The 15,238-nt window shown below is 36.8% G+C and overlaps 1 protein-coding gene and 1 non-coding gene across 2 annotated transcripts; both read left to right on the plus strand.

Moving 5' to 3' along the window:
- Positions 1-12,951: 12,951 nt before the first annotated feature.
- Trnaq-cug lies at positions 12,952-13,023 on the plus strand. The gene has a single exon. It is a non-coding gene; the product is annotated as a tRNA-Gln (tRNA).
- Positions 13,024-13,984: 961 nt separating this feature from the next.
- Positions 13,985-15,032, plus strand: LOC125230364 (intraflagellar transport protein 22 homolog). The gene is made up of 4 exons (XM_048135501.1): positions 13,985-14,174; positions 14,298-14,473; positions 14,577-14,779; positions 14,911-15,032. The coding sequence occupies exons 1-4, from the start codon at positions 14,130-14,132 to the stop codon at positions 15,030-15,032; spliced, it is 546 nt and encodes a 181-aa protein (XP_047991458.1). The 5' UTR covers positions 13,985-14,129.
- Positions 15,033-15,238: the final 206 nt, after the last annotated feature.

The raw sequence follows: 15,238 nt of genomic DNA on the forward strand, positions 1-15,238 counted from the left end.
GTTGACTCCAAAATTGGCCATACAACGCATTAACAGGAAACCCTATGCTAGCGCCATCTGTAAAATACATCGACCGGCCAACCATTGATCAAATGATTAACTATTCCATAGGTAGTAATGGATAATGGATTCTAGAGCAGTGCAGATATTGGTACACAATATTTCATAATGCAGCGGTAATTAGTGTACAGATTCAACACACCTACCTAATTACGTATTTACGTAATTCATGATTTCATGACCAGGTTCTGCCTACTGCCTACCATAAGGCCTACTCAGATGCCCCGTACGCCACAGCAACGGTACGCCAAAAATCGGGAGAATTCCGTCAACCACACACTTACTGGCAAGTGACAACCCTATCCTCATCCTCAATATATTTTATCATTGATGCTCAATATTTCAGAATGCAACATGCAAAAAAGCGCTGGCGTGGTGGCCTAGCGGTAAGAGCATGCGACTTTCGATCTGGAGGTCGCGGGTTCGAATCCCGGCTCATACCAATGAGTTTTTCGGAACTTATATGTGCGAAATGTTTGATATTTGCCAGTCGCTTTTCGGTGAAGGAAAACATCGTGAAGAAACTGGACTTATTCCAATACGGCCCTTCGGGTTGGAAGGTCAGATGGCAGTGGCTTTCGTAAAACTAGTGCCTACGCCAAATCTTGGGATTAGTTGTCAAAGCAGACCCCAAGCTCCCATGAGCCGTGGCAAATGCCGGGATAACGCAAGGAGGATGAGGATGATTTCACAATGCAACAGCATGCATTAATGTGCAGAGTGAGCAATAATGACAGTAATTCAGCATGCATGCACTGCATCACATGCGTCGCCATGCTCCCATTGGTTGACTATTCTTAGGAGTCCAGATTTCAGACCAAACAGTATAACGTGACGTAATATTGTCATCAGCAGTAGCAGTTGGTTGGGTTGAGAGAAGAAAACGCCGTCTGTAGATAGGGGTCATCCATAAATTACGTCACACGAATTTCATGATTTTTTGGCACCTCCCCCGTCCTTGCCAAAGCTGGTCACATTTTTGTGAGACAACAAATTTTATATTTACAGATATAGTTGTATATATTTACTTAATTTATGGATGATCCCATAGATGTATGTTTCGTAAGAGCCGAATTTCTTTTTCACGATTTCAGGACTAAGTTGGTCGGTTATCAACATTTTAACGTTTAAAAAATAACGGAGCACTTAGCAGGGCCGGGCTCACCCTTACGGCTCAGCCACGACATTGGCCTAAGCGCGACAGCGGTGAGCGGCGGCCATACATTGGAGCGAGACACAGCGATGGGACTTTTCATTCACACGTATGGCTGCCGCTCACCGCTGTCGCGCTTAGACCAATGTCGTGGCTGAGCCGTTAGGGCCTCAAGGGCTAGGCAAAGGAACCTAGGCAACCTGACTATGGTTTGGAGATGGGCCTGATTCATGCCGTGCCCCGTTTCATATAAATAACCCACCCGGCTAGTTCTTATCTATCTGACGACTTTCTCACGTCTCGTCAGAATTCAACACTCAACAATGTTCGGAGACACTTAAGAGATTTCCATAAACACGACATTAAAGTACTGCCCGCGCTCCATATAATGACCAACTCCAACTTGATTCTCTGTATTTAATAACGTTACATAGCATTTTAATAGCACCGCACTAATTTCACATGCACGACTAAAAAGTAACAAGAATTTAAATTACTTATGCAGTAACAAAAACATGTTAAAGTAATTTAAGTTCGCATAAATTTCTCCATTTAAAAAGAGGACTAAGGCTGTCCTAGCCGCTTTCTTCGCAAGTTTTGACGCCTCCACATTGCCCAACAAAGACAATGTAATAATTGTGACTGTCCATCTGCATACTAAATTAAGTCCAACTCGTTGTCATTGTTGTGAGACACTGAAGTAGGTAGTATGTTGGAAGTCTATAGATACGTAACATAATTTTGCTATAAATGCGCATAAACCCGTATTAGGTATCGTGTTTCAGACAGCAATCGCTAAGACGCCATTTCATCAGAACGTTTCCGCCATAAACAAGGTGCTCGCGAGGAATCCGCATAACTTTATCCACGCGTTTCTGAGGCCAAAAGAAAGAAAAAAATGTTATATGAATTTGAAAATTTTTCGCCAGAAAACATTTTTTGCTTTTTTTACTTTTTTAGACGTATTTTCAAATGAAAAGTAAATTTTATTTATAAAGTTGACAGTTAAAATGAGTTTCTTAATTATTTTTTTTTAAGCTTAACCATTTTTTTTTAAGTTGTTCTTGTCACATGTTGACATCTATCAATGACGACTGTGAGACTAACTCTATACCCCATAATTGCGCATCAGCGCCGTTAGAAGGCCTTTTTCAACCTACTATGTTACAATACGGAAATGTTTTTTTAATTGGCAATAACTCTGAAACTAGGCGAAATCTGGAAAAGAAGTAGAAAAGTTTAATAATTATGACATTTTAGTCTTAAAATGTGACCAACAATACGCTGTTAAAGTTATGCGGGTTCCTCGCGAGCACCTTGTATCTTATACTTTTAAACGAGCAATTCTTGTATATTTATTTATTTATTTATTTATTTATTTATATATATATTTATTTACACTGACGATCTCGGAAACCGCTCTAACGATTTCGCAGAAATTTGTTATGTGGGGGTTTTTGGGGGTGAAAAATCGGTCTAACTTATCCTTAGGTCACGGAAAACGCGAATTTTCGAGTTTTCATGCGTTTTTCTTCGCGCGCCATCTCGTGTGCAGTAGTTGTACTGTTAAGACAGAATTCTTTCGGTCGATGTAAGTACTATTTATTACAAACACTAGATGGCGACACAGGTCAAGGCTAAAACGAATAGAAAATACACTATTTGAGTTTTTGTGGCGAAATGCGCGCCATCTCGTGTGGAGTAGTTGTGTTGTTAAGGCTGAGAATTCTTTCGCTCGATGTAGATACTATTCATTTTTGAACTAGATGGCGACACATGTCAAGGATACGAAACAGAACCGAGCGAAGCTCGGTTGCCCAGATATTTTGGTCTTAACGGCAATTGATTGCAGTTTTTATTATGCACACGTCTCTGTAGTCAGGCCTGCAAATATTTTAGTCTTATTTCAATTAAGTTTCTCGTGCAGCCGCGCACGGCCATAGTGAAATGCTCTCATCGGCGATCTAACACGCCGTTGCAATTTATTTAAGGGCTTTGCCATTCCAAATCGCATTGTACCTTGTAAGTTACTATTGTGTAAGTTTTAATGTGAACCTATTTTATACTTGCACTCATGGTTTATGAGTTATAAATGCATATAACAATCTGATTTAATGTTGAGTGTAGCTAATAAACATTTTATGGTAAGTTAAATTGAAAGAAATCTTTTGAAGTCTGCATTTAGTTAAGTTTGTATGACAACAGTATTATTGAATATCACAATGTATCATGAGAATCATAAACAAGAAAATGCGTTTCATTGTAACTTGTAACAAAGGAGACGGAGGCATCCATACTAATATTATAAATGGGAAAGTGCGTGTGTCTGTTTGTTTGTCCATCTTTCACGGCAAAACGGAGCGACGAATTGACGTAATTAGGGTTCCGTACCAAAAAGGTACAACAGGAACCCTTATGGTGCGACTCTGTCCGTCTGTCTGTCCGTCTGTCACATTGTTAAATATCTCGAGAACTACTTATGCTATCGATATGGGAATAGTTGTAAACATTGTGAACCTCTACAAGTTGAAAGTATTTTTTTTTATTATTTAATATGAATGATAGAAAATGGCCAAAATTAAAGGGGGGCAAACTGAAAATTTCAAGTAACTGGGTCAAGTGGGGTATCGTTTGAAAGAGCTCTAATTGTACATATCAAAACTATTTTTTAGAATTTTTTGGTTGTGGAAACAAAAAGTTTTTTGAAGGAAAATGTAAAAAAAAATACCGTTCCCCCCCCCTTATCTCCGAAGTTTACCAACATAAATTTATGAAATTTTCACCAAACATGGCTATTATAATGAATATTACAGGAAAAATAAAATCGTACATGTATCTTGAAAACTTTTTATTTTATTTATAAAAAACCTTTCAGATTTACATTTTCAATTTCAACACCCTTGCGGATGTTTATTTTACCTGTATTATTTAACAAAATAACAATGAAATTACCTGCTTTCAAATAGAGTCAAAATGGTTAAAATCGGTTCACGCAATAAACAATCCATACTATACTATATACTATACTATCCATATCCATACTAATATTATAAATGCGAAAGTAACTCTGTCTGTCTGTCTGTCTGTCTGTCTGTCTGTCTGTCTGTCTGTCTGTCTGTCTGTTACGCTTTCCCGCTTAAACCACGCAACCGATTTTGATGAAATTTGGAACAGACAATCTTTAGACCCTGAGACAGAACATAGGCTACTTTTTATTTCGAAAAAAAGGGATGAAGGGGTTGAAAAATAGGTTGAAAGTTTGTATGGGATTTCTTAATTTTAAAAGATAAAACCATGAAACTTTATATTTTAGCACTTGATAAGAAATCATTAAACATATATTTAAAGTCACATACAGGTCGAACGCGATTAATTAACATTAGTTTTACCTTTAAAATAAACATGGTGACATTATATTTATTTGTCTACTCCGAACATTTATATAAAAATAATATCGGGTAGTTTTGTGTTGTTTACATCTCCGGTGACATTTTGCTGGGACGTCAGTCTTCCGCGACCACGGCCAGTGCAACCTGGCCGAAACGTTGGGAAAAAAGGTAAAAATAATGTTAATTAATCGCGTTCGACCTGTATGTGACTTTAAATATGTGTACAAAGCGCGAGAACTTAAAGTGTTATATCATTAAACATCTTGATAAGGGATAAGGATAGGGATAGGGATAGGGATAGGGATAGCGATAGGGATAGCGATAGGGATAGCGATAGGGATAGCGATAGGGAGAGCGATAGCGATAGGGATAGCGATAGCGTTAGCGATAGCGATAGTGTTAGCGATAGCGATAGCGTTAGCGATAGCGATAGGGATACGGATACGGATACGGATAATATGGGTATCGTTAGAGGGATACGGATAATCGGTCGGCGGTCTCTTACAATCAATGTGCTCTAAGACGATTGTTGTTTGCTTGCTTGAAGATTACGTTTGCGATAAGTATAAGCAAAATGTAAAAAATTGTGAGGGATAATAGAAAAAAGTACTTTTTACCCACCGATCATAGTGTCGAAATACGGGCTATGTGGGATGTTTATAAAGGTTTCCCCAGCGTATATAGAATTACCTACGCTGTGGTCGATGTGTAATATTTCTACAATCATTGCAAGCAAAAGTATTATGTGCAATCGAAATAATCGCAGATAAATATACCTACAGAGAAACCTAAGGATCCAAATGAAAATCTTAATGAATACTTTTATTACGCGGGCGAAGCCGCGGGTAAAAGCTAGTTATTCCATAAAAATCATCTTCCATACTAGCTCGCGCGCATTAGTTTACTCAATTTGCCGATAGATGTCGCTGTAGGTTGAACGCTCATTTCCTACATCGCGTTTTTCCTGATACATATAATGAGGTCGGTTCAGGAGCGTCCTTGCGACATGTCGTAAGTCGTAAACTATTTGAAGTCGAATAGTCTTGATTTTATTTGGACGTTGTCTAACAATAAAATTGTATTTTAAAATATTATGCTGTGTGGGAAATTGAGTCTTGAGGGATTTAGTCAAATATGTAGAGTTCTATGAATAACATTTTGATGATTCAACTATTGAAAGTTTGTACGGAACCCTCGGTGAGCGGTCCGACTCGCACTTGACCGGTTTTTTTTAAGTGGAGATAATTGAAGGGATGGAGAGTGACATAGGCTACTTTTTGTCTCTTTCTAACGCGAGCGAAGCTGCGGGCAAAAGCTAGTATTAATATAACTGCCTTGCTAGCGCAATTCAAAATTTCTATACTTGGAGCAGCGCCATCTAGCGTACTATCAAAATAGTATAAGTAAACAAAAACTGCACTGCACTGCACTTGACCTAGCCAAAAACAGGAACAGATGGCGAGATATCGTCAGAAGAAAATTGATTCCATGGGGATTTCACAACCCTCAGCAATGAGGATACCGACGCGAGGAGCATAAACCTGACCTTGTATTGCAAAATGCTCAACCAATTCCGGGCTAAAGTAAAAAAAAAAAATTATAATAGGTACCTATGATTGTTTACTATAATTGGCTCTTCAATTCAGATTCAAAGGTCTGCCTCACTCACACCAGTCAGACCGATGAATGTGATATTTGCACATTCCTCAGACGACTCACAGAAATGCTCTACGTCTGATCTCGCCCGTATCTATCAATGACAGCATATTCCTGTATAAGCACCGGTCTCACAGCTAGCCTCATAAATAAATATTTGTCAAAGATTAGACGCATTTAGAAGTCCAGTCTGGACCAGTCGGACAGTTAGGTTAACGTTGCACTGGAATGCTTCCGGGACAACTAACCCGACAGGCAACATTACGCTGCTCGTGTAACGTAATACAGCGCGTAATTTTTTGAATGGTAGACCATAATAATAAATAAATAATAAATTATTTATTTATTTTAACACTTTTGCAAAGGTTAAAACAACCTCTCGTGAAAATGTTGATTATAGGTCCCTGAGGAAACGAAAGATTCTAAAATTGAACCACGAGCGTTTTCGGTGTTTTCAAAATTTAATTATTTAGAAAATGGGTCGAGTCAACGTGCTGTTTCAGCTGTTTGACTTGCATTTAATTACCAATAAAATTTCTACAAGACTTCATTCAGAACTCATTCCCTTTCTGAGAAAGTTCTATAAAAAGAGTAAATAAATGTTGCTTCGGGCTATATTAATTACCCATAATTGCGAGAATGTTGGCAAAGGTTACTTTGTAAACTGGGGATCCACCTAAGTACAAAAGACTTTCTTGGGAATATAGTTTTTATGTGATTCTGTACCTTTTTGACCTTAATCATCAACACATGATGCCAAGTCCTAAATTGGCACCATGTGAGAAATCTGTGCACGTAGATGGGCCATTTTTGTTAAAGTTGTCCACCCCACTTTTTTTGTAACATGGGTATTTTTTACGCGATTCATACACAGAATCGCGAGGTCTTTCGATCCTGATAGGAGAAAAAAATTCCCAAGATTTCCATACATTTTTCAAACCTTCCATTCCGTTACCGCTATACAAAATGTATGAAAAAAATGTAACGGAATGGGGAAAAAACCTTGGGACACTTTTTTTCCTATTAGGATTGAAAGAGCTCGCGATTCTGAGTGGAAACCACATAAAAATTCCAAATCCAAAAAAAGTGGTGTAGACAACTTTGAAAAAAATGGCCCAGATCGAGCCATACCGTCGGTTTTATTTTAAAATTGCAACCATTCCACATAAGTACAAGCTTTCGGAACACTTCATCAGGCGCTGAAGATTTTACTTGGTGCGAAATGTTCAATTAAACTGCGCCCGAATATTCTTGAAGCCTGTGTCTGAATCTGCAGACCGGTACATACGTAAGTAATACTAAACAAGTACCCAAACACAAATAGGAAGTATACAATACAATACAATACAAATACTCTTTATTGCACACCTCAATACAGGAAACAATATAGTAAGTATACACTACACAACAACTTAAGAGGTAAAACAAGAGGCGGCCTTATCGCTAAAGAGCGATCTCTTCCAGACAACCTAGGTAGTGGAGAATAATAAATTTAACCTTGTAAGTAGGTGTACTAAATGTAGACTTAGAGGAAATCTAGCACAAACTATACTACGCAAAGCAATATACTACACACATAAATATAAAATACAATACATAAACATACAAATACATATATATACGTTACTTTACATAAACTAAGTAAATATACCTAATACCAAGAACGATTTAATACTGTACTGACAAAGGCATTACAAAAAAGCGTACCCCTGAAATGTATGGCCCTTTAGGTTTAAAACTAGATCGAGCTGTTTGCCGCCTGGAAGTGGCCAAAATCATATTTTCCTCAAATTTTTTTGCGTGTTTTTATTTTTTATAAGAACAAATGACATATTTCTTTATTTTAAAATCATGATATCTCACGTCAATACACATTTTGAAAAATAAATAAATATGTAGGCCTCATCAGTGTAGTTATGATAGTATTGGTGGCGCTAAAAAATCGAGGTAACGATTCTTAGTATGAAGTATGTAAATCCCATATAAATAATCCTTGCTAACACTAAACACACATAGAAAGGCGTACTTATTTACATTACTTAATAGTTATTTGTTTTACAAGTGGGCAAAGTAGTTGTCGCACGTGCCAATATTGATACCCGAGCAAGCGAAAGATTCCAATATTGAACCGCGAGCGTAGGGAGTAGTAGGGTGTCAAGGCACGAAGGTTAAACAAACTTTGCCACCGAGTGAAACACAAAATTTTTCACCACACCAACACGAACAAAATACTGACTATAAAACATCAAAATAAATCAAATCCATCAATTTATTCAATATTTATGATTCAAAATCATTATTTATAGGTAAAATCTAGCAGCCAGATTAAGACATCGAGTTAAAATTTGTATAAAATTACTTTGCCCCCTTGTAGATAAAATGCTATTTAGCTATCTGTTTTCGAATAGCAAAGAAAGCCTTTACCAGTTGGTGTGGTAATTACTTTATTATCTCTATTTTTTGTATTATGTATGAAAGATCTTTCTTAACTGACTTGAAGTTTCAAAAAAATCAATTGTAATTGTCAAAAGTTAGTTTTAACTTGACAATTAGCACTAATACTACCTACACAAACGGTAAACATTATTTGCCTAAACAGTCGCGGTAAGCCGCAAGCCCCAGCCCGTTAGCGATGAAAGCCTAGGCATAGTAAACACGGGGCATTAACGACGCGCCGTTACAGGATTATGATATTTATGATCACTTGTAGGCTGCTTCCATTTTCGAGTGTGAATGAGTAACATTCTAGAATATTCGACGACGACATTCACAGACTGGCGCACCTCGCAGAGACCCAAAGTGTGTAGGTATTGATAAGGAGCTCTGGAAAATTGTATCTTCACCACACAGTAGATAAAAGTCTCTTGATACTTCAAAAACGAATAGCAAAGTTGCTTTTTATCCACAGAGTGCAAAATAATTTGATACAAATTTTAACTTGAGGAAATAAAAAAAAACCGGCCAAGTGCGAGTCGGACTCGCGCACCGAGGGTTCCGTACAAACCTGCAAGGTTTACAAAGTTCGTTCATTACGACAATCGAGTCATAATATATATTTTGTAATGTAACTAAAAATTTAAGGTTTTCGGAATTTTTCCTTTATGTGTGCTATAAAACGTTGCTTCATGCCAAATTTCAAGATTCTAGGTCGACTGGAAGTACCCTTTAGGTTTTGATTCCCTTGCGAGTACTTGCGAGTTTCAAAATATGCAGCTTAAATTGCTGTTTCTTTTGATTGCGTTGACATAGAAGTTTGATTTTGTTACAGCTTAAAGGTATTATAGACCTGAGTATTTGGTATGAATTTCAATTTAATACCTCTCTCTACGCGTTTATGAGGAAATGGGTAGTAAGGTTAAAATTATTAAAAAAAAATATATTATGTGATGTAACTAAAAATTTATGGTTTTCGTAATTTTTCCTTTATCTATGCTATAAGACGTTGCTTCGTACCAAATTTCAAGATTCTGAGTTCACGGGAAGCACCCTGTAGGTTTTGATTCCCTTGCAAGTGTCGAAAATTTGCGGCATAAACGGCTCTATCTTTTGATTGCGTTGGCTTAGAAGTTTGATTTTTTCACAGCTTCAAGGGACAGTAGACCTGAGTAATTGATATAAATTTCAGCTTCATACCTCCACGCGTTCCTGAGAAAAAGGGTCTTGACAGACGGACGGACGGACAGACGGACAACAAAGTGATCCTATAAGGGTTCCGTTTTTTCCTTTTGAGGTACGGAACCCTAAAAACATCATTTAAAGGCTTTAATGATGTATTTTTTTTAGTTATACAAGGGGGCAAAGTTGTATTTTAACGCCGAGTGTGGAATTGAAAAACGAGCAAGTGAAAGCTTTTCCCCTCACTATAGCGAAGAAACTACAACGCAAAAAATGCGTTTATCACTGCTTCCACTAGTTCCACAGGTGGAAAATCATCTTTATTACTAGATTCACCTACTTTTATCAATTTTAAAGCAGTTAATTTGACTTTATTCAAGGTCAAATTACCTTACCCACTAGTGGATAAAATACGTTTTTACACTTTTTACCCGCTGGTATTAAAGGACAAAACACGTTTTTCCGAGCTAGTGAGGGGAAAAAATAGTTACATGTATTCCTCGTCGTGTTGATGCGGTAAAAATGTTGTGTTTCACTCGGTAACTTTTTTTTTAAATGTCGTGCCTTGAAACCCTCGCAACGTTCAAGATTCCACTTCTGAAACCACTCACTACGCTCGATGTTCAATACTGGAATTTTTCTCTTGCTCGGGTATGACACGTGCGGTTAAACAATAACTTTGCCCCCATGTAAGAGAAATTACTATTGTTTGTCAAGTACCTAAGTGATTTAACGTAAAAGACAATATCGCATCTAAACTAAAATTAACACCATCATGTGGGTAGAAAGAGGAGAGACCTAAACAAACTGTGGCAAACCGCAAGGTCACTTGCCGTTAGGTTACTTTGTAAGTCGGTTTTACATACAGATTCCCTTTAAATTAAACACGCTATTAACTTTACAGTAGATACAGGCTTTGCTTTTGTTTAATAGCAAATAATAGCAATATAACTCTACAATATTTGATATTTCATTTTGTATAGGCATAAGGAGGAAGCTTGGTACTGAAAATGTTATATTGTTTTCCAGTAAAATAATATTTATAACGGACTTTATTAGGATTTTCGACTTATAGAACGACTCAAGAGCGTGTCGAGTAGTTCGAACAGTGGCGTCTTAAAATAGTTATTTGTTTTACAAGGGGGCAAAGTTGTTGTTTAACCGTACGTGCCAAAATTGATACCCGAGCAAGCGAAAGATTCCAATATTGAGCCGCGAGCGTATCGAGAGGTTCAAAATGTGGAATCTTGAGCATTGCGAGGGTTTCAAGGCACTTACGTTAAACAAAATTTTGCCACCGAGTGAAACACAGTTTTTTTAACACACCAACACTATGAAATTATTAACAGTAAAACATCAAAAAAAACATCAATTTATTTAACATTTTATGATTCAAAATCATCATTTATACGTGAATCCCAACACCCAGGTTAGAACATCAAGTTAAATTTTGTATGAAATTACTTTGCACTCTTATGGATAAAATGCAATTGTGCTATCCGTTTTCGAATAGCAAAGAGAGCCTTTAATTCCAGTTGGTGGTGAAAACATGATTATGTATTGTGTTTTGAAAGGCAGCAAAATTACATAATAATTAGTACGATGACGTATTCAATCCTGAGCGTAGCGTAGCTTTTCCGAATATCTATGATGTGAAAAAATTAACCACACACGTACATGCGATGCGAGGAAAATTTCATTTTTCAGTTTTTGAAGTATAAACAGAGAATTTATGATAAATAAATGATTGCTTGCTAACCTTGTTTTACAGAGGGATTTTGGAATAGACATGTAGGTAGGTATGTACCTATACCTATCATGCAAAGTACTACACAACATAGTAACTAAGTACATACCTAAGACTGAAATTGACTTATAGCTTTAGAACCGTACAAGTAGGTGTAGGAGTCACATGAAAAGTTGTTCGACAACTACTACTAATAATAGATGGCGCTGCATTCGAATATCTTGACTGATAACTATATGCCATACTATTGAATATACTCTATGGTAGCGCACAGCACAGCGGATACCATCTCACTCTAATCTAGAGCAGAGTCTAACTGGGGAAGTACCTCCGCTTTACAGAAGACCGCAGCCAAACAGCACTAAACCCTACTGTTGTGTTCCTGCCGGTGAGTAAGGCTGCCAGAGCTCAACGAGGGTGCGGTGTGCTGACGACGGGAGGACCTACGGAACTAATTAGTAGGTACTGTCTATTATCCTTTGAGTCGCCGGCACCCCGGATCCTCCTTAGAAATAAGTTTAAGTACCTACAGGGTGCGTAGCCGAATGGCACAAACGCTCACGAAACGAAACGCTAGTAGATTTCTATCTCTATCGCTCTTGCGTATTGGCGCGACAGAGCCAGACTAGCGTTTCGTTTTCGTTTCGCGTCGGAGAAATGCCATTCGGCTACGGGGCCAGGTGTGTACAAGTTTCTAATGAGTCGGCAACGCACATGTGCCAACCCTTTCTAGAAAAATTATTGTGAACTTGATTGGTTGAAGTTTTTGAAAAATATGTATATAACTATTGCTGAAGTAAGTTTTAGTTAATTTCACCGTATAAGCAGGTGTTTATTGTATCTAAACTACGGAACCCTACACTGAGCGTGGCCCGACACGCTCTTGGCCGGTTTTTTTGCTTTACAACTTTGCTTTACTTAGTAAGAGTAGTTAGGAACAGTTACTACCTCCAGGCACGAAAGAACCGTTGCCCACTTCCTTTTATAGACAAGTTTTTAGGACTAGTGTCGGAAGCCTGCAACGTGTATAACACAATCTTTACATTATCCTATTACATGACATTACCTACCTATTAATTAGATAGGTATAACGGTACTTTTTGGCGCTATGTATTTTCGACTTTGGTTTGCAGTAGTAAAGTGTGGAAGTTTTATCAACGTCTTATGTTTATATTCTACATCAAAGTTTGATATTTTCATCATTAATTGATGATACAATAAATTTTATTGTCAGTTGCAAAATCCACTGAGAGCGACACAGCAGAGTATGCAATCGAAAACTGGTGAACGGTATGTAGAAGCTAATAGCATATTTCGAGCCAGCGTCCAACGGTTCCATGGTGTAATGGTTAGCACTCTGGACTCTGAATCCAGCGATCCGAGTTCAAATCTCGGTGGAACCTGTCTTTTTTTTTTTTTTTTTTTTTTTTTTTTTTTTTCATTTTTAATTTTATTGTATTAGGTTTTTTATTTTACTATATTAGTAATATAATCTATTGAGATCCCTTATTCATAAACGTACTCTAAAGTTACCAAGGAGATAAAATTCGTTTGTCCCTTTCTATCACACCAATACGTCGGAAAGGGACAAACGAACTTTATCGGCTTGATAACTTTAGTGTACGTTTATGAATAAGGGGGTTATAATATTTTGTCTGAAAATATAATTATAATATTTATTTACAAAAAGATAGTTACAAAACAAATATTACAAATACGTAGTATCAAGCATCAACAAAACAGGGAAATTTATCAAGTGGATTTATCAAGGTTATAATATACTTTTTGTAGGTGATGCTAACTTGTACCTTTGTCCTATTTAAACTTTTTGCGACGCAAGGCAGTTATCTTTCTATTAATAACTTTGAACGACATAATTATTCTAATTTGATTGCACCATCTCAAAAGTTTTACATTGTTTTTCTTTCTCCTAGACGGCGCCCTAAAAACAAGAATATGAGAATACACACCTAGATACACCTACCGTAAGTATATAAAATTGTATGATGTTTATGCTTTGTTAGAAAATTCAATTTTTAAGATCAAAACGTATATCGTTAAAACGCTATGTTGTGTGTGTTTACAGCAAGTTTACAGCGTTTGTAGTTGATTCGTTATTTTTTTTTATTATTTCTCGCAGTTTGAACACTAATCTCCTGGCGCAGACAGAGGCGCCGCCATTGACATGACCTTTAAAAAAATCAAAATTTGGGAAGCTAACATTTTGTAATTTTTTTATTTAATTCGTTATATATTTTCCTTTAAGTATATATATTAAGGCAAATAAGAAAATATTTTACAAAGAATAAATAATATTTATTACACGTGCATTAAAAAAAAGGACGTATTATGTACGTATAAAAAGGTTGCTAAGCAATGGTACTGCTTATGCTTACCACAACAAAACGGCATTGTCAGTTTGTGGTTTACCTACTTATAATAAGCACTTGGTTCATATTTTTAGGTAAAATAGGCACATTTGTGTTTACATTTCGAGATTAAGAATAAAATGCACTTGAACAAAATAAAAATTTTACTTATAGGGCCATCCGGCGTAAGTCTTATTCATTCACTTATTAAACAATTAATGAAGAAAATTCATTAGTCGGTGGACATGTAGATAAGCAATTATAATTCTTCTTACCTTACCCTCCTTCTGCGCTGTTTTGCTTTTCAGAGTGGAAAAACTTCAATAGCTAATTTCATATCAGAATCAATGAATATTGAAGAATCAGGTCCACCAAAGCCAACTCAAGGTGTTCGTATAGTGGAATTTGAACTGTCTAATATCAATGTCAATGACAAGGTTTATAACAATGACATAGAATTATGGGACTGCAGTGGAGATCACAGGTAACATAACTAAATGTTAGTTCTTTTAGTGCTCCTCCAACCTCCACCCTAGAGAATATACAATGTCTAAATGTGTAGGTACTCTCTCTGGATTTTTTTTTAGATTTGAATCGTGCTGGCCGGCTCTTCGTGTTGGAGTGCAAGGAGTCATACTGGTATGCTCGCCTAGCACTGCAAACGCTGCTACCAGGGAAATGGAGTTACTGTACAATTACTTCGTTTCTCAGCCTAAGCTTACCACTAAGCAATGCGTCCTGTTTTATAATTGCACAGATGAACAAGATGACCTGGAATCTTTGAGCCTGTGTAAATATTATATTTTTATTTATGTGTCTATGTAGGTACCTAAATATTATGAAAACACTCCGTAAATTGTTTATTTCCATTTAGCCCACGTAAATCACCAATTATTCTAAAAAAGATATTTTATTTTGCAGCTCCCACTTTCTCAAAGGTATCGCAAGTCGCAATAAACCTCAAGACAGGAGGAAATCGTTTAAAAATTGATTTTTCAAACTTTGTCGTCTCTATATTGCAATCAATAAACAGATCTATTTAGAATTTTTGTTTTCAGTTCTCATTTAACTTACCCTAATTCGGTTATTCAGTGTCTCTCAGTGTAACGTCTATCTTAGGATTCTTAGGTAAGTTTCATATTTTATACTAACCATCATACCCACCTGATATGTTAAGACAACGCCTCAGCGTTGCATACCAGTAGAACTTCAAACACACCATTGTAGCATAAGTCCACTGAAAATCATC

The sequence above is a fragment of the Leguminivora glycinivorella genome, chromosome 10 (genome assembly GCF_023078275.1).
Source record: "Leguminivora glycinivorella isolate SPB_JAAS2020 chromosome 10, LegGlyc_1.1, whole genome shotgun sequence".
NCBI lineage: Eukaryota > Metazoa > Arthropoda > Insecta > Lepidoptera > Tortricidae > Leguminivora > Leguminivora glycinivorella.